This window comes from Balaenoptera acutorostrata, chromosome 17 (assembly GCF_949987535.1).
Source record: "Balaenoptera acutorostrata chromosome 17, mBalAcu1.1, whole genome shotgun sequence".
Taxonomy (NCBI): domain Eukaryota; kingdom Metazoa; phylum Chordata; class Mammalia; order Artiodactyla; family Balaenopteridae; genus Balaenoptera; species Balaenoptera acutorostrata.
In genome coordinates, this window is record NC_080080.1 from 49,497,140 (window position 1) to 49,519,961 (window position 22,822).

General features: G+C 36.7%; 1 protein-coding gene and 1 long non-coding RNA gene across 3 annotated transcripts in view; one reads left to right on the top strand and one right to left on the bottom strand.

Annotated features, from left to right (window-relative positions):
* Positions 1-17,154, bottom strand: part of RIPK2 (receptor interacting serine/threonine kinase 2) — a 31,009-nt gene extending 13,855 nt beyond the window's left edge. The window contains exons 1-4 of one of the 2 annotated variants that reach the window (XM_007182112.3): positions 16,935-17,154; positions 12,073-12,226; positions 9,588-9,743; positions 50-207 (exon numbers count right to left, since the gene is read on the bottom strand). In XM_007182112.3, the coding sequence (XP_007182174.1) occupies positions 50-207; positions 9,588-9,743; positions 12,073-12,226; positions 16,935-17,107 (641 nt within the window). In that variant the 5' untranslated portion in view covers positions 17,108-17,154. The remainder of the gene's footprint in view (positions 1-49; positions 208-9,587; positions 9,744-12,072; positions 12,227-16,934) is intronic. The other variant, XM_057532170.1, reaches the window with a different exon arrangement.
* Positions 17,155-17,739: 585 nt separating this feature from the next.
* On the top strand, positions 17,740-22,586 carry LOC103016612 (uncharacterized). The gene is made up of 4 exons (XR_450981.3): positions 17,740-17,880; positions 18,099-18,145; positions 19,081-19,264; positions 20,961-22,586. It is a non-coding gene; the product is annotated as an uncharacterized LOC103016612 (long non-coding RNA).
* The last annotated feature ends 236 nt before the right edge of the window (positions 22,587-22,822 follow it).

The following is a 22,822-nucleotide window of genomic DNA, read 5'->3' on the forward strand; positions in this document are numbered from 1 at the left end:
TCTTGTTTTTTAGACAAGGTTAACTCTGAGCAAAAGTAACATGGTGTACCTATATATATCATGCTTGATAGTAGCCCTTGATTTTTGTCCAGGTTCATAGTTTTCAGGTGGCATATAGATAATTGTCCCTCCTTCTGGTGCAGATTTACTATTTCGTGATTGTGAGAGGGACATCATGCGCCATTTTGATAAACCAAAATCTGCAATCTGGAAGGGAAAAGAGTAATTGAATTTTTAAATTTTCTCTTTAAAAAAATTCAAGAATTGATTGTTTTTGTTTATATTTATTATATTTAAACATGAGACCAGAGTAAATGCTATATATATTAATATTTTATTTCTATAATAGTCTATTAGTTTCTTAACAAATTGGATTCCATAGTGCTGAACCCAACAACTCTAAAAGCAATATAAACTGACTTGAAGTTCAGCATAATATTACAAATTTTAAAAGAGACTAAGTTTTGAAAAATTAAACAGGAGTATTTTTGCCTTTTATTCTGAACGAGTATATACACTTCACTTTTTGTGACAAGTAGCTTTATATCATGTGCTTTCAAAATTTACCTATACCTCACAGAACTGCTAAACTACTCATATCTAATATGATTGTCACTGGGTATTGTTTACAACTCAGGTTTATATGTTCTTATTTATAATGTGCTAAAAATAGTATCCTTAAATTTTGAAATAAGTAAAATTCCAATGTAGTATAACTCATTATTATATGATTTATGCCTACCACTAAAAGAATACCTGTTGACAATAGTATAGTTAGCATATAAAACATATTTATGTCCATGACAAGGAGTGCCTAAAGCATTATCAGTGACAAACATTCTGTACTTTTGATATGTCCTTTACAGTTTTACTTCACTTGTAAATTTTGTGCAGATACTATCAATACACAATATCTTATAACTAAGTATCTAAACGTTCCAATGTTTTTTTTTTTAAAGGGAGACAAAAATATAAGAACAGAAACAATATTTAGTGAACAAAAGAGTATAGGAAAACTTTGAAGACATTTAATTTAAATCACTTAGACCTTTATGCGGCACAATTTAGGAGTCAACAGAGTGGAATGAGCTCCATCCAGCACACCATTTGTGGTTCAATCATTTAACTCTTAAAATGTTTACTAGCTTTAAGAGAAGAAATAATTTATTTAGTGTTTAGATGAATTTGAGATGAAAAAAAAATTATGGCCCCACTCCAAAAAGGGAGGGGGTAGCCTATATGAATCTTTCATACATTATCATAATAAAAGGGTAAGTCTAAGAAAAAAAATTAGAAAAAACCAAGAGGAAACATGGTGCCACTACATGAAGATAAGTTGGATTGATTTCTAAAGGCAATATAATATGTGTTCTGGAACATGGGTTCTAGAGCCTTGATTACTTAGATTTACATTCCATTTCTACCCCTTAATTAGCTGTGCAACCTTGGACAAGTTTTCTAATTTCTCTGTGCCTCAGATTACCCATCTTTAAACTGGGGATAATAACATAACACAGGGTTGTACTGAGAAAATTAAACTAGTTATTCTAAGTGAAGCACTCAGAACAGTATCTGACACATAGTAAATGACCCCTGTGTATTAGTATTATTAATGTTTTGTACATGGGAATAAACCTCTAAAGATTGCTCTTATTCATACAATACCAACAAGCACAGTACATAGTTTCAGGGTCTTTAATACACTTTGAGGTGGTATTAAGACTGGGGAACTGTATATCCTACTTCTACTTGCCACTACAAACTCTTATTCCTCCCACTCATTCTCTAAAAGCAAAAACAGTACTTCAGTTGCACATCTTCTAGGATAATAAGCATTACTATGAGAAGCAAAGTTTATTTCTGTGCCACAGTGAGAAATGTTAAAAAAAAAAATTGGGATGTGGTCCATCTTATACCTAACCCACAAATTGCAAACTACTGGGCTAAATACTGGTTTGAATACAGTGCTGGAGAAAATGTATTCTGAGCTTGCTTCCTTATGTGCTCCTTTTACTTCACCTAAGGTCTTCATCTATGTTTTCAAATCTCACCTAGAAAACTGAATCAGAATTCCCTTTATCAGCTAATTTAGTTTGGCTTTTACATGGAACCATATTTCTTCCCCTTCTCTATTACAAACACCATATACCAAAGACACGATTCATTAAATCTGGATCTTCCAGAGAAGAAAAAAAAGTGAAGAATATGATGAGAGGAATACAAGTTCCATGATTTCTTGAGGGTCCTGATATCATTCAGCAATGAAGACAGAGAATAGGAACTTTTCTATTCTATACAAGATCTTAACATGCATTTCAAAGGTAAAGGTTCTTTTTAGTTAAAAAAGATGATAAAAGCAACAAGAATTTACTGTATTAGCACAGGAAACTATATTTAGTATCTCAAAATAACCTATAAAGGAAAATAATCTGAAAAATATATAAAACTGAATCACTTTGCTGTACACCTGAAACTAACACAATATTGTAAATCAACTATACTTCAATTTAAAAAAAGATTAAAAAACTAGAGGAAATTAAAACACACTATTCATAAAAATCATCCATAATCTTATTACCCTACCGGAATACCTATTTTCATTTACATAATACTATACATGTCTGTAAAATTATAAAGTTATCAGTAAGAAGCTATGAGGAATAACTTCTAAGTATTCTGGTTTCCACACATGACGGACAGAACAGTTGAGAAATCAAACATGGTACATATAAATATTTATTTCAAATAAGTCTACCACAGGTTCATTTGTATTTAAGGTACACTAATTGATACCAGCAGATAAACAAATTGAATGTATTCTTTTTAAAGTAGAAAAGTCCTGGTTGATCTTAATTGGTAGTAAATGTTTTTCTTTTAGATACTATGTTTCTGGTTAGCATTCCAGTATAAAAATTTACTTCAAAAAACTGTAGCAAGGTGTGTTTCCATTTAATTTCATTAAGTATTTTAAAAGATTTTTTGCACTTCATCTAAAGGCCCTTCCAAGAAGATAGGTAGATCAGGTAACTGTTACTTTTTCATGAGTCACTGATAAACTTTGACTTTTTTTTTTTTTTAAACTTGAAGTATCCTTGACTCCCTTTCTTTCACTCCCCATCCATCAACAAGCCCTGTAGTCTTTTTTTTTTTTTAATTTTTATTAATTAATTAATTAATTTATTTATGGCTGTGTTGGGTCTTCATTTCTGTGCGAGGGCTCCCTCTAGTTGTGGCAAGCGGGGGCCACTCTTCATCGCGGTGCGCGGGCCTCTCACTACCGTGTTCTCTCTTGTTGCGGAGCACAGGCTCCAGACGCGCAGGCTCAGTAATTGTGGCTTACGGGCCCAGCTGTTCTGCGGCATGTGGGATCTTCCCAAACCAGGGCTCGAACCCGTGCCCCCTGCATTGGCAGGCAGATTCTCAACCACTGCACCACCAGGGAAGCCCCTAAACTTTGACTTTTAAGGAACATTTATAAAATAAAAAGTAGAGACACACAGGATGCATATAAAAGAGTGTCATAATTTATAAGAATAGTATTAGAAAGGTCACAGTTTTGTATGTGCTAAAGCTAATAAAAGTTAAAAATACACACAAAGCCAAACTATTTTAAATTCTATTTATTTCAAAGAAAGACCATGGGTACCCTACTGATCAATGAAAAAGAGAAAGTAGGGATCATCATCACCTATTACTTTGCTTCTGTTTTCTCTATCAAGAATAGTTTCTGAACTGAGATGAAGAAAATAAAGTCCAAGGAGGTTGAAAAGTTTATAAAGTACAAATCTCAGGTCATTTTACATGTATTTCAGGTTTAGTTAGAATACTTGCAAATACCTCCATGGTGATGGAGGTATTACAGGATACGAGAAAAGCAAATGTCATTCTGATTTTTAAAAAGGGAAAATAATATTGATTTTGCAAATCTATATATTGGCAGAGACTATCCTTAATCCCAGGTTTAAAAATTTAGAAAATTTAATGAAAGGGTTACTTTATGACTAATTGATAAAAGAGCCAGAAAGAACTAATGAAAAATTATATCAGCCCAGTGATCAATTTCAGACCTCATGTGACATATCCCAAGTACTTGGGGTATCTAGCACAACACTGTTGCTCCACAAACACTTAATAAAGGAATGACAGACTTCATTTCCTTTTTTGTCAGTAGTACTACTGTCAAAGAGTAAACGTTAAAACAGTTTGTATATTATAAAACATTCTGAGGTACTTTAATAATATCCTTGACTATTAAATTATCAGGCCTATTGGGTATATATAGAAGATCTGGAATTCATTCATTTGTTCATTCAACAACTACTTATTGAATGCTTCTACATGGCATATGCTAAGCAGGTGGCAGTGAATAAAACAGACTAAATTTTAGTCTTTGTGAAGCTTATTATATTATAATTGGGGGAGATGGTCAATAAACACATTAATAAAAAATGTTTTGTAAGATGGTGAAAAATACTACAGAGAAGCATTAATCAAGGTATGAGGATACAGAGGAACTAGGTGGGTTGTCAGGGAAAGCCACTCTGATAATGAGGAAGAAAAGGAAAGGGAGTAAGTCATGAGTATGTAACAAGGAAGAATAAATCTGACTCCATATTGGATCTGTTTCTTTTACTTTAACCTTTGTATTCTATTGCTTTTGCTACAAATTAAGAATGTTGCCTATAGCCTGAAATATACAAGACAGCCCATTCTCAAGGCTCTGACCTTTAAGGGTATAACACTTTTCTATTCATACAGAGATAAAAAAGTTACAGAGGGCTTCCCTGGTGGCGCAGTGGTTGAGAATCTGCCTGCTAATGCAGGGGACACGGGTTCGAGCCCTGGTCTGGGAAGATCCCACATGCCACGGAGCAGCTGGGCCCGTGAGCCACAATTGCTGAGCCTGCGCGTCTGGAGCCTGTGCCCCGTGACGGGAGGGGCCGCGATAGAGAAAGGCCCGCGCACCACGATGAAGAGCGGTCCCCGCACCGCGATGAAGAGTGGCCCCCGCTTGCCGCAACTGGAGAAAGCCCTCGCACGAACCGAAGACCCAACACAGCCAAAAATAAATAAATAAATAAATAAGAAAATCCTTAAAAAAAAAAAAAAAAAAAAAGTTACAGAACAGACAATTACATTTGTCTTGTTGGAGGTTTACAGGAACATCAAGACCTGACCTACATGGACTGCTGCAAGAACAAAAGATTCCAAGAAATTTGCAACAACCAACCACACCCTCTCCCCTTTTAGTATAAAAACAAAAGCCTGAATTCTAGCTTGGGTAAGGTGGTTCTTTGGGACACTAGTCCACCATCTTCTTGGTCTACCGGCTTTCTGAATAAAGCTGCTATTCCTTGCCCCAACACCTCGTCTGTTGATTTACTGGCCCTGTCCTGCAGTGAGCAGTATGAACTTGGACTCGGTAACAAGGACACCTGGGAAAGCAGTCAAGCAAGGACTTTTGTAATATTCTAATGGAAAAAAATGGAGAAATATGGGCTGTATAACAGCTCTTTTAGTATTCCAAACAAAATGAATGCTTATTCTCCAAAAGTCCTAATTAATAAAAGGATTGATATTGACCTGAAGGGAGGTTTTCAGACCATGTTGTGTAGCTCTGATTTGAGCTCTGTACTGCTTAATAGTTAATCATGACTTGAAGATACAAAAAAGCAGCTAATTAAATTTGAAGATGACACAAAGCTGGAGGACAAAGTTAAAAATCCTTGGACTACAGAAAAAACATTCAAAAAGGTCTTAAGAGCTGAAGTTATCACCCAAATCTAACAAGATAAACTTTGATGATGTCCAGAAAATATTCTGTAAAGTACATGACAAGGAGACATGACTTAAGTAACAATACATTAAAAAAAAAAGAAAGAAAACCTCTCAGTGCTTTTTGTTGACACTGAGCCCAATTTGAATGTTGTTATAGGACTGCCCCCCAAAAGACGAATTAGTAAGGAACTATGAATACGAAGTAAAGTACTTAAGGACCATTCTACATTTATCACACCACATCAAGGGTGTAACTGAGCACGACCCTATGAGGCCTTCCTGGGATAGACCTCCCCCCCAACCCCATATCTTCTGCTTTAGCGCCTTTCTAAACTACCTAGATAATAGTATCCGATGCATATTTCCTGAGTTTTTCAGATGCTAAAACCACCACCAAATGGAAGAAATTAACTACTTGATGATCATGGGCATGTAACCCCCAGACCTTCTAGCACCTAAGGATTGACCACCATCAACCAACCAGAGAATTTGTGCAAGAGCTGACCACATACCCAAGGTGTGCCCCTTCCTCACCTTGCCTTTAAAAATGCTTTGCTGAAACCCTTTGGGTAGTTAGGGTTTTTTCAGCATGAGCTACCTCTTCTCCTTGCTTGGCCCTGCAATAAACCTTTCTCTGCTCCAAACTCTGACATTTTGGTTTGTTTGACCTCACTATGTGTTGGCCACACAAACTTGTGTTAGGTAATATGGGTGCTTTGTTTAGTTCTGAGGATCAAAAATTAAGAGATTTAAACACAGATGCATCTAGATAGCACCTGGGATTAAAACCTATGTAATAAGGAAATTGGTTGAATAAACTAAAGATGTGTATAAGGGAGAAGTGTATGTGAGAAGTAGGGGGATTATAGCTAACTTCAAATCTCAGAAGGGCTGTCAGGTGGAAATAAAATTGGACTTTGAACTCACTTTATCACTAGGACCGCTGAGTGGAAGCAACAGAGAAGGAGTTTTGACTGACCATATAAAAAAATGTCACAGTCATTCAGTTATGGATCTTAAAGACTCTGCTGTCACAGGGTAACTCCCTTGGGAGATGAGGGATTGTTGTAGTGAGGATTCAGGGGACCAGCTGATCAGGGGACTAGAATAAGTCACTTCTACCTGTATGGTTCTGTAACTGATATAATAGATTTGTCTCTTTTTTTTAAGCAATATTGAGGCAGCAGCTTGCTTCTCTCTTCCTTTTCCTTCCATTTTATTCTAGGGAGAGGAAGTGCCTTCAATAAAGGTTTATTTTTTCACAACTTTTCTCACACTTTTTATATTTATTTTTCTATTGTTCCAACTTCCTTATTACTTATTTGAACATTTTTGGATACTTATAATAATCTTCAATTATGTATATTATTTGAAGAAGTGTAGCAAAATACTATGCAAAAATAAAGTGAGTTACATTTAGTATTAATTTCTCAGCAACTACTTTTTTTTTTTTTTTTTTCCCCATCCTCATTTTTTTTTTTTTTTAATAGCTGCTTTATTTATTTATTTATTTATTTTTGGCTGTGCTGGGTCCTCGGTTCGTGCGAGGGCTTTCTCTAGTTGCGGCAAGTGGGGGCCACTCTTCATCGCGGTGCGGGGACCGCTCTTCATCGCGGTGCGCGGGCCTTTCACTATCGCGGCCCCTCCCGTTGCGGGGCACAGGCTCCAGACGCGCAGGCTCAGTAGTTGTGGCTCACGGGCCCAGCTGCTCCGTGGCATGTGGGATCTTCCCAGACCAGGGCTCGAACCCGTGTCCCCTGCATTAGCAGGCAGATTCTCAACCACTGCGCCACCAGGGAAGCCCTCAGCAACTACTTTTTATTTGCTGTCATCAGTTACATATAGGGTAACTGAAATCACTACTCCTCTGGTGCCTTTAGGTATCTAAATCTTATGCTTTATGCAAAAAATTAATTCAAAATAGATCACAGATCACAGACTTAAATGTAAAATATAAATCTATGGAACTTTTAGAAGATAACATAGAAGTAAATCTGCAATACCTGTGGCTTGGTGAAGAGTGCTTAGACATGACAGCAAAAGCATGATCATAAAAGAAAAAAATTATAACTTTTGCTCTGTTAAAGACCCTGTTAAAAGGATGAAAAGAACAAACTTTGGATTGGCAGAAAATTTTTGCAAACTACATATCTGATGAAGGACTTATATCTAAAAAATATACAGAACTCTTAAAACCCAATAGTAAAAAAGCAAAGAATCCAAGTAGAAAATGGTCTTAAGATATTAAGAGATGTTTCACTGAAAAGGATATAGAGATGGCAAATAAATAAATAACAATATTCAACATTATAGGAAAATGAAAATTAAGACCATGGTGATATATCACTATACATCTACTAGAATGCTAGAATAGAAAACTATGATAAAACCAAATGCTGGTGAGGGTGCAGAAAAGCTGGGTCTTTCATACATTGCTGGTGGAATATACAACGGTACAGCCACTGTGGAAAGTAGCTACGTAGTTTCTTAAAAAGCTAAACATGGGCTTCCCTGGTGCCGCAGTGGCTGAGAATCTGCCTGCCAATGCAGGGGACACGGGTTCGAGCCCTGGTCTGGGAAGATCCCACATGCCACGGAGCAGCTGGGCCCGTGAGCCACAATTGCTGAGCCTGCGCGTCTGGAGCCTGTGCCCCGCAACGGGAGGGGCCGCGATAGTGAGAGGCCCGCGCACCGCGATGAAGAGCGGCCCCCGCACCGCGATGAAGAGTGGCCCCCACTTGCCGCAACTAGAGAAAGCCCTCACACGAAAACTAAGAGACCCAACACAGTCATAAATAAATAAATAAAATAAATAAATAAAGTATAAAAAAAAAAAAAAAAAAAAGAAACTCTACTTTAAAAAAAAAAAAAAAAAAAAAAAAAAGCTAAACATATGCTTACCATATGACCAAGCAGTTACACTCTTGGGCATTCATCTAGGAGGAATGAAAACTTATGTTTGTTCAAAAAGTTGCACAGGACTGTTCATAGGAGCTTTATTGTAATTACCAAAGACTAAAAGTAACCAAAATATCTCTCAATAGGTGAACGGTTAAACAACTTTTGTACACCCATACCATGGAATACTATTCACCAATGAAAAAGAAACCAACTATTGACACAAGCAACAACTTAAATGGATCTCAAAGGCATTATGCTAAGTGAACAAAGCAATCTCACAATAACACGCACTGTATGATTCCATTCATATAGTATTCTCAAAATGACAAAATTATAGAGATGGAAGACAGGTTAGTGGTTGACAGTAGTTAGGTATGATGGAGGGGAGAAGGTATGACTATAAAGGGGAAGCATAAGTGATATCTTTCTTGTGATAGAGTACTGCTATATCTTGATTGCTGTGGTGGTTACACAAATTTACACATGTTAAAGTAATACAGAACTATATACATGCATTGTACCAATGCCAAATTCCTGGTCTTGAAATAGTACTATAATTATATGTGATGTAACCACTGGCAGAAACTGGGCGAAGGGTACATGGGACTTCTTTGTATTATCTTTGCAACCATCTATGAATCTATAATAATTTCAAAATAAAAAGTTAACAAAGGTCTACTTGACAATTTAAATTAAGAACATAATGACTATATTTTGAACCATAATTTTACCAATGTCTGTAGTCTAGGAATAACTAACTCACTGCAGCAGGAAGAAGTAGCACTGAATTAGGGGCTATGGAAAAGGCAGAGATATTAAATTGGCAAGGTAGAAGAAATAACTAAAAAGTCTTTAAAACTATTAAACACAAGGATGCAGATAAGCTTTTTTTTAAAAAAAGTAACTACCTTAACATGAAATTCATTATCCAATAAGATATTCTGAGTCTTCAGGTCATGATGAAGTAGAGGAGGATTCATATTGTGCAGGTAATTTACACCTAGTGCAATTTCTTGCAGAATACGAAATCTTAATGGCCAAGGAACATCAGGATATTCATTTTTCTTCATATATATGGAAAGAAACAAAACTAAAATTAGTGGCCAAATTTATTTCCACTTAGAAAATGAAATATTCCATGAGGAAATATAGTATTAAACTAAATATCTGGTATAACTAAATTCAGGGCAAAAAATACTCATTTTGTTATACAGTATCAATTTGACGTTATTTAACATCCTTGTATCTTACTTTCCTCAATTTTTAGAGAAAATAATGACTTTACAGTACTGATATTTCCTTTTAGTTTATACTGGTAATGCAACTACATGGTATGGGGTCTTTCTTCAGTTGAGACAGTTTTAAATTATTTTTTATCTGTATAATACCCAGACATATATTTATACTCATACCCATCTTCCCATTCTATGGCTTCTATCAAATAACTTGTGCCCATGAATGTGTACACACACACACACACACACAATTTGTTTCTATTCAAAACTTATATTTTAAATTTCCTATTAATATAAAACCATACTTGATTATGATAACCACTGCATCAATTAAAATTATGACCATATTTATTTACTAAGCACTAATACTTCATAATTTAAAATCATATATTTACTTGCATTTCAGCTTGAAAAATTAGCATTTGGGAGTTTTGCTTTTGTGAAGGAGACAAAAATCATCTTCATATTTCCTGGTACTTACAAGTGATAGTCATCTGAACTTTCTTAAATGTTTTCTGAACATAAAAGTTAATACAGCTTCCCAGGAGAATGAACATACTCAGAAAAATTAGATAATTTGGGAAAATCCAACAATGAATCATCAGGGACAATGCCACTGGGTACATTTTACTAAATAATATGAAAAAGTATGCTTCCACTGAGCTCAAAACTGTTCTTAAGAATTTTTCTGCAAATGGGTCAGCTTAACTAACTTGGCAGGGGAATGGCTCAAAATACTTCTCTTTACATAGTATTTTGATTTTTTTCAACAATCTTTTGTGAGGTTGGGGGAAGGTGCTTCAAGATAAATCCTGACCTAATAATACAGGACACCAAAAGAAACACAAAACACAAATGTTCAACATTAATTCCTCTTGTATACACAGGTTCCCATCCCCTTGAGTAACTGAATCTTTTAATCTTTAAAAAGGTAACTTTTTCTGAAAATTATATAGTTTAAAGAAGTAACAAGGCCTCTCTGCAGTATAGTGCTATATGGAAGCTTTTGATCATGGAGAGGAAGGTAGATGAGTGCTCACTATGTATTTTATGATTCCTTCCAGGAGTTAGCAATCCCCCTGTAGGAGGCTCTAGAATTTCTAATGGGCTCCAAATTTGGGTACCAGAGCATCTACTGGGGTGCTGGGGTATGGGAAGACAACATTAGAATTTATGCTTATACTCATTTAACAAAAGGAAACTGTGCTTAATTAGTATTTGTATCTTACTTGCTGTGTTGGTTACACAAATCTTATACACTGACACTAGTTACTTTACTCTGCCCTTGTTTCAGATGGTCCTGTCACAAACAGAATGTGTAGTATCCTGAAATAAAGAGGAAGTCACTCCATGAGTGGTGACAGTGGCACCCATTCTCCCTTGTTTGCTTATAGAACACTGTGATGTATCAGAATTTAGGAGTGTCCAGTGACTAGATTTTACAGATTATGTTACTACTCAGTTTTAACTAAAGCAACCCTCACAAAATAGACCGAGTTCTTGAAAAATATTTCTTGACAGAAACTGCAGGCTAGAGATAATCTTAGTAATATGAGATCAAGCAAACAACAATAGATGAATACACACATTTTGAGAATGAGGACACCCCCCCACCCCGGCAATATTTGTTTACTGATGGGATTCACAATTAAAGCCAGATAACTGATACCTTGAGAAAAAGTTACATGGCTCATGCCATTGTCTATTATTGGAAAAGCTCATATATTTGATACTCAGATTTATTTGGCCTATTAATTCAGAACATTATGAACTGGTATTATTAACATTTAATTTGAACCCTAAATTGTCTTTAACATAAAATGAAATCTGGCTTAAACTAACAATAAATTGTATGATGTGCAGAGTTTATCTTTTCTCTCTCCTGCTCCTCTCCTACATATATATACATGTGGATATTAGAATTCAGTGCAAACCTCAGGAACAGTAACCTAAGCAAAATAATCTAGGTCACTTAGAATGCAGGGTCTGACTCCACAGTATTTTTAACAACACAAAAGAAGCCATAAATGGTGACGTTTTTCATTATTCTTATTTTGATTCATCTATATATCCCCAAATAATCTGATCATTTGTAAAACCAAAGCACTATATAGGTTGAATAACAGAATTATAACCACTGAAAATGTATAATACTTACCCTATGTAGGAGTTCATTTAATGACCCATTTGGCATGTATTCAGTAACTATTCCCAAAAATTCAGGCTCATTGCAAATTCCCAAAATTGGAAGAATGTAACTAAATCTAGCTTTGTGTAAAATTTCAGCTTCTCTTAAGACATCATTTCTTTCACTAAAGAAAGAAAATGTATAATTATTTCAAAGTAATGAAAAATATACAATCATGCCCATAAATATTAATTAATCCTGGATTTTTTCATTCATTAGCTTTTGACCTCATGTAAATTATGTAGCTTCTCTCAGTTTCTTCGTGTTTAAAGTAGGGATAATATCTACCCTATATATTCCATAGGTCTGTTTAGAGACCAAAATACCTGTATAAGCCACTGACAGAAAAAAGTGCTACATACAGATTATTATTGTACTCTTCTCAGGAAAGGGAAAGAATACAATGTTTAAGTTTATAAAGTCTATCTATATTAGAATGATAGGTGCTTGAACTAATTACATTAAGTTTATGTTGTATAAAAATGATCAAATTTGATTAGACTGTTATATTAAATTTTATGGTTGCATACCATGTAAAAATTTTCTAAATATCCTGAATACTAAAACACTTAAATGTTGTAGATTTTAATGACTAGATGATAATAGTTGCATAGGGTCAATAATGCTTAGAAATTATATACTGGAACACAGGAAAAGGACACTGAGAACAGGTAAATGCTTATAATGGATCCCTGGGCTAACTCTGGATCCCAGGTTCATTTGATTTTTCATTCATAAAACAAATAAATATTGAACATTTATTATGAATAAAGAACTGTGCTCAGCATTATGGAGACTATTAAGTTTAAAAAAAACAAAAACCAAAACACATAGTCTGTGACCTCAAACTGTCCAGAAATCTTTTTAAGAAAAATAAGTACTCACTGTGATCTTGATTTACACTTTTCCAATGATTAGTGATGTTGAGCACCTTTTCATATACCTATTGGTCATTTGTATGTCTTTGGATGTGTTAATTATATTGATATTGGTAATTATTCCATGATGATGTATATGTATAGCAAATAATCATGTTTTGTACTTTAAATATATATGATTATATTTGTCAATTATTCCTCAATAACGTTAAAAAATAAGAAAAGCAAATAAGAAAAGCAAACCAAATACTTAAAATATAAGGCAGAATGTGATAAGTGCCATCAAAAACAAGTAAATAAGCAAGCAAACAAGCAAGCAAATAAATAAATAAATAAATATAGGGAGCTCAGAGAACTAGTAAATTTGGGCTAAGGGAGTTGCTACAGCCTTTAGAGAGAGATGTCAACAGTATTTTAAGGATGGATAGAATTTCAACCATTGGAAAAAGGGCATCCAAGATATGTGGTCCCTCTCCAAGATGGGAGAGATTTTGCCTTTCTTTTTCATCTGTGTATCCCCAGGATCTGGAACAGTACCTGGCACACAGAATTTGTCTAATAGATGTGTATCAAATGAATTCAAGGAAGTTAAAGTACAGGCTATATCTGGAAAATGGCAAATTGTTTAATATGAATCAGGATGTGTAACAGCGTGTGTAAAGGGAGTGAAGGTGAATAGGGTAGGGTAGCGCCTCATCTCAGAGCCTTAAAGCCAGGTGAGAGTGTTTACACTTTATTTGGTAGTCACTGAGTTGTGACTACAGGTTATTGAGCACAGGAATGACATGAGTGGAACAAACTTTTAGGATGATTAACTTGGCAGCAAGGTGTAGGATCAGCAGAAGGAGGTAGAGTTTGAAAGCCAGGTGTTAGAAGATTATAATACTAGTTAAGATGTGAAGCAATGAGAGTCTGAAACTATAAAGGTTGCAGTGGAAATAGAAAGAAAAACACGAGCTGAATAGAATACCCAGGCTCTGGTGGCTGACTGACTGACCTGATTGACTAAGGGAGGTATATACATATATATATATGTGTATATGTGTGTGTATGTATGTGTGTGTGTACATATATATATGAAGGGAACTGGATTTGTCATCAATTTTTACCATGGATGATTTGGTATTGGTAGCAGCAGTAATAGAAAGAGAATTGTCTCTAGGAGAAGCTTATTAGGTAAGCGATGATGATTAGTTGGTGCTTAAACCACCCAAGCTCTTGATGAATGGCTGCTGAAATAAGAAAAGCAACAGACATTCCAGACCAGACTATGAAGCCTCCTTTAAAAACAAACAATAAGCAAAATAAAGCAAAAAAATCTTAGTCATCTATGTTTTGAATAGGTAATATACTTACATGTTTCAAAATACAAGAATTACAAGAATGCATAAAGAGTTTCTCTTCTTCTCCCTGCCCTTTAGCCACTTAATATCCCAACTGTGAGGCAACCAATTATACCAATTTGTGAGACCTGCTTTAATTAAATTTATATTTCCTAAGCTGAAACAGGTCTGTATTTACCTCATGAAATGTAGGTCAACAAGACAGTTATTGAGTGGCACCTTTGCCGGGAAGATTCCTGGATACTCTGAGAAAGAATTATAGAGAGGGCATGCTAGGGGATATCTTAGTGATACTTAATATACTAATTCTTCCTCCCATTAAGAGTATGATGTAATCTTCCTTCTCTTGTGATCCTATTATGTGTCGGCCACTCTACTACAGTTGGTTTCATTATCCCTACTTTATATATGAGAGCACTAAGGCTCACATAAATTAATAATTTCTAATGGTCATGCCAACAGTAAGTGGCGGATTTGGAATCAGATTTGAATTGCAATTGTGGGACTCTAAAGCCTTTGTTTTTTCCACTCACTGCTTAATCAAAGAAGGAAAATTCTTGAAGTCAGATTTCAGGAAGAATGAGTGGGAAAACAGAAAAAGCCAAAACAGTTTAAAAATAGGTTTTTATATTTTAAAAAATAAAAATGTAAAACAGCTTTTATAGACATATTACCAAAATTACCCATAGCAAATTTCAGTTACAAAACAGTTACACTGTTTACACAAGGTATTTGAACAACCTATCAGACTCATCTACCATAAGGAGTTGGGAGATTGTTCGGGAAGGTCCACTCACTGGGCAGAAGTCAGGTTACAGAGAATAATTCACCAATCACTAAAATAAGAACATGTTACAGCACATAAACTTATTTTTCTTTTGTGATCCCAAAGAACAATGCAAACATTATCCACACCAGAGCCAAGAAGTACATGTATCTGTTATTCCCACTTTGTAAGTGAGGACATAAGACACCCTGTGAGTCAACTGCATAGCCCAGTCCTATGCTCAGACTACATAAATACTGCTAATGTTAACATTCTAGGTAACAAGTGGAAGAAAAAATGTGATACAGTAATGCCAGAGTGTTGCACTGGTCCTTATGGCTTCTTTGACAGCAGAATTAATTTCTTACCCGATTTAGTGAAGAATTTTAGATTATGAAATTGTTAATGAGCACGAAAGGGAACTCTCTTCATTTCTTGGCCCCAAATGGCACAAAACTTAGATAAATTAAAATCTTGAGAAGCAGCATCCAAAATAGGAGGATCAATCTCCTTTAAAATACCTAATGAGTCCATCAGTGCTAGATCTCCATATATTTTAATAGTTGATTCTAAAATACATCTACCCTCTCTAATCAACCACCACCCTTCAAAGTTGACTACATACACATACACATAATTTCCCAGTAATTGCTCCACAGAATTCAAGACCCAGGGTAAATATACCCTGTATATCACTAAATCAGGATTATGGTACACTAAAAGCGGGAACAATTTCTAGAGGTGTCTCAAACTTACTGTGAGATCTAGCCCATCCAAGCCTGATAGCAAGAGAGCAAATAAAAGCCACAGGCAGATGAAAGTCAATAACATTAGCAGGGCTGAAGCTGAGGAATTTATCTGCTGTTGGATACTGACAGCCTCTGGTTAATCAGGCATCTAGCATGACATATTTTCACTTTAGATATAGGGGGAGGAGAGGAGAATGTTGCAATCGTGGATGTTAACTCACTAAGAATTGAATGCAGGGCCTAGTTAAATTCCTATTGGAAGGAAAATACACAAGACTAGTGACTAGACTCACTGATTAATATATATGGTTGAAAGGTTTCTCTGGAAACAGGAACTAATCTAGCCTTCCCTTGAAATCTGGACATTGCACTAAAATTGTTCCAGGATGGGAGAGACATTCAAAATTTTTGGTCATTTAACAGCTTTCTGATTTCAGTTTATTGTTAGCAAAAATAATACAAGTTTCCTCTAGAGACAGGTCTCCTTCCCTGTGACGGTAAGAGGAGAAACTAAATTGAGTTTGATATCTAAACTTTCATGCCTACATGTGTAAACCAAAAACAACAAAAAGCCCAAACCAAAACGTCCCAGACTCTAGAGCAGTGCTGTTCAATAAAAATATGTGAACCACATATACAATTTGAAATTTTCTAATAGCCACTTTAAAAAAAAGTAATAGCCACCTGTGGCTAAGAGCTACCTGTTGGGCAGTGCAGCCCTAGAATTCGACTTCAGAAAAAAAAAAAAAAAAAAAGGGAAAAACAAAGCAAACAAAAACCCAATTTCAATAAAGAGGACGTTTAGAGTTGGGCTGTGATTGCTGATTTTTGGTGTCTGGAGAAAGGAGGCCCAGGAGTAAGAAAAAAAGGAGAGGGCAGTGAAAAGAAGCGTGATTGCTGCATCTCCAGCGAAGCCTGCTCTCCCCACCATGTTAGCCCAAGCGTTGAACGGCTGCCTAGAGGTGACGAGGTGTGCGGCCGATCCCAAGTGGTCACCGTCGTTTGGGCTTCAGAGCCCGCTTGCCCGGGGTTAGAGCCAGTGGGGTGGGGGACGCAGATTTCGGGGCTCCGCGGTGGAGCCGCCGGGGCGCCCTACCTGTCGAGCAGCGGGGTGTGAATGTGCAGGTGTTTCACGGCCACCTGAACGCGCCAGTCTGCGTGGCGGGCAGAAGACACGGTGCCGGACGCGCCGCGGCTCAGGTAGCGCAAGTCGGCGAGCTTGTGGTACGGGATGGTGGGCAGGGCGCTGCAGATGGCCTCCTCGTTCATGGTAGCGGGTGGCGCGGGCACTCAGGCAAGCCGGTCGATTCCGGAAGTGCCCGCCGCTCCCGCGGCTCCACCCCTTGCGCAAGCCGGGTCGGCAGGCCCTACAGGCTGCGGGACACTAGGTCACGAGGTCGTCCATTCCCCGCGCAGCCCACGCCAAGCCGCTGCTTACCCGGAGCCGGAGCGGACTCTTCTCTTCTAGAGACGGGTCAACTCTGCGGCGGCGGGGCGCACAGGGGAAGAGCTTCCTCTCTCCGACCTGGCCCTCCCAGGCGCTGCCAGCCACCCGAGCCCGCCTGTCGGAGCTCCTCCCTCCCCAGACTTCTCAGGCGACGTCAGCGGCGGATGCCGAGGCGTGGATGAGGGCCCTTGGCCCGCGATCCTCCCAGCAAGGCTCCCGCCTCGGCCTGAGGCCCGAGATCTCCGCTTTGTGGTGCCCAGACGACGTGTGCCACACCGGCGGGGCTCGGGCGGGGGCTTGGGAGTGGGGAAGTGAGTCAGGGGCGCTCAATTTGTCTTCTCTCCCCCCAACCCGCTAGGTTGGAAAGGTTTTCTTTTGGGGAAATTTCCTCTCCGCAGCCTCACACCCAGTCAGCGGACCCTCCCATCCAGGAGGGATCTCCTCTGGTCCCATCGGGGCGTCTTCCGGGAGTCGCCAAACACCGGAGGTAGCGGGGTGGGTGTGGCAGCTGCCGTTTCCTGACTCCGCGCCTGCGCGGAAAGCCCTTTGAGGGAGTGCGGTCCTGACTTACTAGGGCTCCGCACTTCTCAGCCCGGTGAGTCAGGTAGGGGTGTAGATTCACTTGCTTATCTGGACTCCAATCTAACCTCACTTCCAACTACTTCAGTCGTGTGGGGGTGGCTGATAAGCCCTGTCAGAGTTTAATCCTGTCTAAAAGTTCAGATGTTTAGTTCCTGTTGAGTGCTTCTCTACTAGGGACGTATTTTTCTGACTCTTTTTTTTTTTTTTCTCTCCTGACGTCCATAATTATAGACAGAGATTGAAAAGTAACCTTGAGAGAGTCCCTCCCCTGATTCCAGGTAAGACTGCAAACATTTCTTTCTTATAGATCTGGGAAGAATGCGGTGTTTAATGCCAACCAAAAAAGACTGCAAAGATCTTTTTACCTTAAACAAACACTTTTCTACACCTGAAATGACTATTTTGCGAAGTGTGGTGCAAATATTATACACAAGACCAAGTCCATGCTAGGCATTTAATGAATTCTAAAGCAAAAGTAATAGGGAATGCCTGACTTCAATCAGGGATTTCTGCCTACAGAAAATCAGTGCTTCCTGTATTTTTGTATTGCCTGAAATGAGAGTAGCAGTGTTACATTTTACAATAAATGGAAGCTGTAATGAAAGAGTGTGTTTTAAAATTTGGTAATTTAAAATAAAATACTTAGCTTTAAAAATATGGTCTGATAATCTGTGGTTCATTCCTTAATAAGCTTTTTGCTAAAAAAGGGCTCAGAAAACTTTTCCCATTCATTCATTCATCCCGTCAGTTTACAAACTAAGAATTCTAGAGAAAGTGAACAAAAATTAAGAAGGGAGGACATGATCAAAATAATAATTCAAGAATTTTTGCCAGGACCAAAAGACAAAGATCTTCATATTGAAAGGGCCCACCAGCTACCCACAGTGAATGAAAAAGGACCTATGTTAAAGCACACCATTAAAAAGATCAGAACACTAAGAACAAAGAGAAGATTCTAAAAGTTTTCAGAGGGAAGAAGCAGGAATAAACGGATGGGAATTAGAATGGCATTGGGTTTCTCAACAATAACACTTTTATGCTAAAACACTACCGTGAAATTTAAAGTTTTGTAAGACAATAACTTCCAACCTAGAATCCTATAGTCAAACTATCCATCAAGTATAAGAGTAGAATAAAAACATTTTCACATATACAAGGATGAAAACATTTATTTTCCATCCATCCATCCACCTTTTTTTTTTTTTTTTTTTAGGGAAAGTTACTAGAGGATGTGCTCCAACAAAACATGAGAGCAAGACAAGAAAGAGAAAGACATGGGATCCAGAAAAAAGGACCAGGAGAATGTGAAGGGAAATGCCAGGGTGAAAGATATGTGGCAGAATTAGCAATCGTTTTCACTGGAGAAGGAAGATGGCAGACTCCAAGAAGGAAGACTGGTTAGTGTAATTGAATTTATTTAGATTACTAATTTTGAGTATTTGGGTAGTTATATTGATAGATGTTTGATAGATCTAAAGAAATACGTGATAAAATTCGAGAGAGAACTTAAAAAATATAAGCAAGTGAAAAAAGGAAGCAATTATTAATTCCATGAAAACTAAAAATTAGACAAGAATGGAAACAGCGTTTCTCCAACTGTTCTGTGGTGGTGAAAACTTTAAGACTTTTTAGAGCTTCTGAAATACTAGTATATTATAATTCCAGAAGGAGAGAACATGCAGCATAGAATGCTATAAAATTTATTTATATATTTTTAAAATTTATTTTTATATTTATTTTTGGCTATATTGGGTCCTCGTTTCTGTGCAAGGGCTTTCTCTGGTTGCGGCAAACGGGGGCCACTCCTCATCATGGTGCGCGGGCCTCTCACCATCGCGGCCTCTCTTGTTGCGGAGCACAGGCTCCAGACGCGCAGGCTCAGTAGTTGTGGCTCACGGGCCCAGTTGCTCCGCGGCATGTGGGATCCTCCCAGACCAGGGCTCAAACCTGTGTCCCCTGCATTGGCAGGCAGATTCTCAACCACTGTGCCACCAGGGAAACCCCTATTTAAATTTTTAATTACATTACTTTTAAATTTTAAAAAATTAGTATTCACATGGTTCAAAATTTAAAAGTGTAACAGACAGATAATTCAATAGAAAATTAGGCAAAAGACCTAGATACTTCACACAAGGGTATATCTAAATAGCAAATAGCAAATGAATGTGAAAAGGTGCTCGACATCATCAGTCATTAGAGAACTACAAGTTAAAACCACAGTGCAATATCACTACACAAATACAAGAATAACTAAAATTAAAAAGACAGAATATAGCAAGTGTGGGTGAGGTTTTGTAACAATTGGAACTCTTGTACATTGCTGGTGGGAGTGTCAGTTGGTACAATCAATTTTACAAACTGTATGGCAGTACTATTAAAATTGCAGATATGCAGATCCTCAGCAATTCCTTGCCTAGGTATATGGACATGCATATGCATATACTAGAAGGTTCATAGTAGTGCTATTTATAATAGCTTCAAACTGGAAATTACCCAAATATCCATAAATAGTAGAATGGGTAAATGATTTGTGGCCCATTTACACAGTGGAATACTAAACAGCAATGATATTGAGCAGTGTACAATATTGATGAATTGCACAAATACAATACTGGATGAAAAAGCTAGACACAGAAGAGTATACATTTTATGAGTCAATTCCTATTAAGTACAAAAATAAGCAAAACTAGCCTATGCTTTTAAAAATCAGGATAATGTCTACTCTTGTAGGGTGGTCATAGTGACTAGAAGGGACATGATGAGGCCTCTGGGGTGATAGAAATGTTCTGTTTCTTGATCTAGGACCTAGACTCTTGGTGCCAGTTACATGGGTATGTTCAGTTATGAAAATTCTTTGAGGTTATACAATGTGCACTTTTCTGTATATATATATATGTTATACTTCAATAAAAGGTTAATAGGTTTAAATACAAAATAAATAATATATGTGGGTGTATATTATGTCTCTTACTTTTATTTAATTAGTATTACAGTATATACCTGTTCACCTTGCTTGTCTTTCACTTAGTAATCTATTTCGGATGTCTTTCCATACAAATGCATAAAAAGCTTTCTCATCTTTTTTTTTTTTAGATGATGGATATACCATAATGTACCCCTCATTGGTGGACACTTAGCTGGTTTCCACATATTTACTATTACAAATTATGCTGCAATAAGTAATCGTTACATATGTCATTTCATACATGTGCAAGTGTATCCATATATATGTCCTAGAAGCTGAATTGCTGGACAAAAGAGTTATGTTCATTTGTAATTTTGGTTTGTATTGTTGAATTGATCTTCACTGAGGTTCTTCCAATTTTTTTTTTCTGCAGACAAATGAGAGTGCTGTTTCTCCACACACCTTCTTTCATTTCTTTTCGAGATAGATAGTATAATGTTGATCTGCTGATTCCTGGATTTCAGTGCTTCTAAACTCATTTAAATGCTAAGATTCTTTTTATTGCAGCCCTTCTAAATATCTGGCTTCAATTTGTTTATCACAACCTCAAACCTTTAGCTTTCATGATAGTTTCACCATTATACAGCTTAAAATATATGTATTCTTAGTGATATGTACATTGTTTAATTAATGCCCATAATGAAAGGCTGATGACAGAAAACCTAAAGAATACTGATGCAAACTACATCACCTAAATGAGAAACAAAAAAATGAGAAAAATTATGCAAATTAGGCTAAAAAACAAGCCTCAGCACCTGTATGTTGAATTCATCTATTCAAAATTCTGTAGAATCATATTAAGTCATATTTTCCATTTACTGAGAATAAAGGTTATTTATATCTGCATGTGCTATTTTAGGGACATGGTAGCTTCAAATGGCATGCTTGAAATCTCTCATAGTCTGTTTTTTGTTTTGTTTGTTTGTTTTTTTAAGCTTCAATGCCTTTTATTCCTGTAAGTGCTATTATTTATTTTTCTAATTTTATTTTTTAAATTAATTTTTATTGTAGTTGCTTTACAATGTTGTGTTAGTTTCTACTGTACAGCAAAGTGAATCAGCTATATGTATACATATAATGTCCATTGACAGAGGAATGGATAAAGAAGATGTGGTATATATATACAATGGAATATTATTCAGCCATAAAAAGGAATGAAATTGGGTCATTTGTAGAGATGTGGATGGAGCCAGAGACTGTCATAAAGAGTGAAGTAAGTCAGAAAGAGAAAAACAAATATCATATATTAACGTTTATATGTGGAATCTAGAAAAATGGTATAGATGATCTTATTTGCAAAGCAGAAATAGAGACACAGACGTAGAGAACAAACGTATGGGCACCAAGGGACGAAGTGGGGGGGTGGGATGAATTGGGAGATTGGGATTGACATATATACACTATTGATACTATGTATAAAATAGATAACTAATGAGAACCTACTGTATATAGCTCAAGGAACTCTAGTCAATGCTCTGTGGTGACCTAAATGGAAAGGAAATCCAAAAAAAGAGGGGATATATCTCATAGTCTTTTAAATTAGAAACAAGACCGAAAAGTTGAAAAATAAACTACTTAAAAAAGTACAAATGCAAGAATTAAAAACATCTCGTATTCTAATTTTTTCTATTTTTTGGTCTAAAAGCATCTGGTAACCATTGGGGGAAAATGGGTAAAGGATATGTGGGACCGCTCTGTATTATTTTTACAACTTCCTGTGAGTCTATTATTATGTCCAAATAAAAAGTTTTAAAAAGTTGTACCTGGGTGTATTAGTTTCCAGGGACTGCCATAACAAAGAACCACAAGAATTATAAAAAGGTATGTAAATGAAAGGTAAGCCTTCCTGATTCTTCAGATCTCCAGTTCACCTCCCCTAAGACAACAAATAAATTTAACAAATATTATGTGCCATAATGCTAGGTGCTGGAAATACAGGGATAACAAAAGACACATGGTCTCTGTCCTTAAAATGCTTTTAGCGTTCTAA